The 3,328-nt window shown below is 47.6% G+C and overlaps 1 protein-coding gene across 2 annotated transcripts in view; it reads left to right on the top strand.

Moving 5' to 3' along the window:
- Window positions 1-3,034, top strand: part of USP10 (ubiquitin specific peptidase 10) — a 70,636-nt gene extending 67,602 nt beyond the window's left edge. For both annotated transcript variants that reach the window (XM_017860701.1, XM_017860707.1), the window contains 2 exons: window positions 2,249-2,613; window positions 3,002-3,034. In XM_017860701.1, the coding sequence (XP_017716190.1) occupies window positions 2,249-2,436 (188 nt within the window). In that variant the 3' untranslated portion in view covers window positions 2,437-2,613; window positions 3,002-3,034. The remainder of the gene's footprint in view (window positions 1-2,248; window positions 2,614-3,001) is intronic.
- The last annotated feature ends 294 nt before the right edge of the window (window positions 3,035-3,328 follow it).

Raw genomic sequence — 3,328 nt, 5'->3', positions numbered from 1 at the left:
CCCAGGACCCGGGCCTGGGTGGCTCTCCCCGCCATCCTGCACACCCCCCCCACTCTGCAACCTGCCAGGACCCAGGACCCGGGCCTGGGTGGCTCTCCCCGCCATCCTGCACACCCCCCCCACTCTGCAACCTGCCAGGACCCAGGACCCGGGGCCTGGGTGGCTCTCCCCGCCATCCTGCATCCTCACCCCCAGCCCATTCTTTTTTGAGATGCAGTTTCACTCTATTGCCCAGGCTGGAGTGCAGTGGCACCATCTCCATTCACTGTAGCCTCCGCCTCCCAGATTCAAGTGATTCTCGTACCTCAGCCTCCCCAGTGGCCGGATTACACCACATCCAGCTAATTTTTGTATTTTGAATAAAGACGGGGTTTCGCCCCATTGGCCAGGCTGGAAGCATGTTCTGATCTTGGAAATGAGGTCACTGGACTGGTTAGAATTACCTGTAGAATGGGCAGAGGAACACTTTTTAAGAACCGCTGTGATGGCAGCGCCCGGGAGAGGCAATCTCGCACACGAACTTGGAGCCGGTTCTCAGTGCTCCTGTCAGGCGGGCTTGCAGGTGCGAGTGACACATGGCTCGGCCTGGGCTAGTTATCTGGGCTGCTGCTTACGAAACTAGAATGGTGACATGCAGTCCCCCCTTGAAATTTTAGAATGGAGATGTCTTGTGGGAAAGACAAATCAGTAAAACCCCCAAGTCCTACAAATTCTACTGACGGTTGCTTTGAAACAAAACTCTTAGCCCAGTCAGTTAGGTGTGTGAGGTGAAGATCCAGGACGGAAGCCTCAAAGTGAACTTGGGATCTGGGGGACATGCTGCTGTCATGGGTGCTTCCTGCCCTTTCACAGGATGGCTGTGACTTGTGCCGTACGGGATGAAGCTGTGCCCTTGGATTGACTGTGTCACTGACTTTCCACTGTATAGGCTGCTGTCCCTGTGCTGTTCAGTCTCTTCCGGGGTCCCTTCACGGAGAATTTCTTTGTGCAGAGCCCAGGAGTCTGACTGGTGGCCTCAGTCATAAGCACTGTCCTCTAGCCAGCCAAGGTCCCTGGCCCAGAGAGAACTCAGGCCTCCTGCCGTCATTTAGCCCCTCCACGTGACAGTTGCAACTAGGACCTGGTGATGTTTGACCTTGTTTTAGTGCTGAAGTTTCCTAGCAGTGAAGTCTTGCACCTCTCCTGGTTCCTGTTCTTTTGTGCCACTGATGGTGGACACAGCTTAGCAGGCTTCCCTGTCATTCCTCCTGACATGCTGCCAGACTGCCGCCTTCCCCAGGCTGATGTCCGCTGCTGGCCAGGCACACCTCACCCCTCTGCTCCATAGAAGTGGAGGATGTGGCTGTCTTTTAATGTTTTCATGACATCTTCTAACAGATTTTTTTTTTTAGGCCTTTGACTAAGGCTTCTTGGTTATAGGATCTCTTTTTAAAGTAAATAACAAGTGTGTGTGTGTGTGTGTGTGTGTGTGTTCTGGTAAAACATTATTATAGAAAAATGGAAAAAATTTTTTAAGGGTAAATGCGTAACTACCAGCACTATCTCCGCAGTGCCCCACCACAGCTCCACGCCCAAGCGACCGTGATTAGCAGTCCCAGTGTCCCTCCTGCCGTGTGGGCCGCACAGGGAGATCGTGTCCCATGTCGTTGGGATAAATGGGCCACGGAAGGCCTAAGGACCTTGTTTTCTCATTTAATATACCACAAGTATATTCCTGCATCACCATTCTTAATCTATTCCATGAAAAAATAAATTGTGTTATTTTCATATAATTTACTCCTCAGTCATTTCTTCTAGTGGCCATTAAGGTTTTCCATTTTTTCACTGTTAGAAATGACATCATAATCTCTGTCCAAGATTCAGATCATCTCTTCAGGACAGTCTAGAATTAGATCAGCCAGATCCAAGGGCATGAACCAGGTCTCTAAGTCTGTACAGCTGATGACTGTGTAGGAGTGTCTTTGTGAGGTGTGGGACATTTTAAATATGTCGTTAATACATGTACATGCACACACGTGTATCTGTCTGACTTACCCTTACCTTGCAGTTATAGAAAGTTTTTATGATGGATTGCTTGCATGTTTGAATTGGAATAGCATTGGTTTGTGTGATGACATCTCTCTGTCCCACCTGCTTTGGAGAGGGGCTTCACACATAAGATGCATCCCTGGAGGGAAGTCGGCAGAGACTTGTGGTGATTTGTGTGCAGTGCTATTCTCACTCTGCCGCCTGCTGGGCTCTCTTGCAGTGGTCTACCATCACGGCAACAGTGCGACGGGCGGCCATTACACTACAGACGTCTTCCAGATCGGTCTGAATGGCTGGCTGCGCATCGATGACCAAACAGTCAAGGTGATCAGCCAGTACCAGGTGGTGAAACCAACTGCTGAACGCACAGCCTACCTCCTGTATTACCGCCGAGTGGACCTGCTGTAAACCCTCTGTGCGCTGTGTGTGCGCCCAGTGCCCGCCTTGTAGGACGCCACCTCACTCTCACTTCCCGCCTCTCTTTAGTGGTTCTTTAGAGAGAAACTCACTCTCCCTTTGCAAAAGTGGGCTAGAATGAAAAGGAGATGCCTTGGGGTTCGTGCACAACATAGTTTCTGTTGACATGTTTCTTCTCCAGAATTAGACTTTGTTTTTTAGAATGTTTTGGTAGGAATCACCATTTTAATGTTCCCATAAATGAGTAAGGTATTTCAATTTGCTTTTTAAAAATTCAATCCTGTACTTTTTATCACTGCGTTCAGCAGTTGTTTTCACCACCTGGTACTGGTTGATCACCTTGACTGTCTGGTCATCTATGCGCTGCCGCCATTCAGACCGATCTGGAAGACGTCTGTAGGCGTACTGGCTGCTCCGTCGCACTGTGTGCCGTCGATGGGTAGACCACTGGAACGGAGCCAATAGGTTCTGTGGCATTTAAAAATCTCTTATTTTTAAGCCCTGGAGAAAGCAGTCTTTACTAATTCCAAGTTACAATTCCCAACATAGTTTCTAGCTTCCAAATCAAAATCATTTGGTTGAAACAGACGTGTCGCTTGATTTTAGGAAAAGCCACAAAAACCCATATTTCTGAAAATAATGCTGATTCCTTGAGATAAGAAAGTGGGATTTGATCCCCAGTCTCACTGCTTAGTGAAAAAATCGCACAGCATATAACACTTGTAAATTTGTGAAAATGAATTTCTCTTTCCTAAAAAGAAATTTTTTTAATCCATCACACTTTTTCTTCCCCTACCCTTTAGGTTTTTTGTAAATGATAAAAATGAGCGTTATCAAAGATAACTAGTTCTTAATTCAAAAAAAATAAACATAAAAATAAGTT

The sequence above is a fragment of the Rhinopithecus bieti genome, unplaced genomic scaffold, assembly GCF_001698545.2.
Source record: "Rhinopithecus bieti isolate Rb0 unplaced genomic scaffold, ASM169854v2 scaffold_1618, whole genome shotgun sequence".
NCBI lineage: Eukaryota > Metazoa > Chordata > Mammalia > Primates > Cercopithecidae > Rhinopithecus > Rhinopithecus bieti.
The sequence above is the reverse complement of the archived record's forward strand: the minus strand, read 5'-3'. Positions and strand labels throughout refer to the sequence as shown.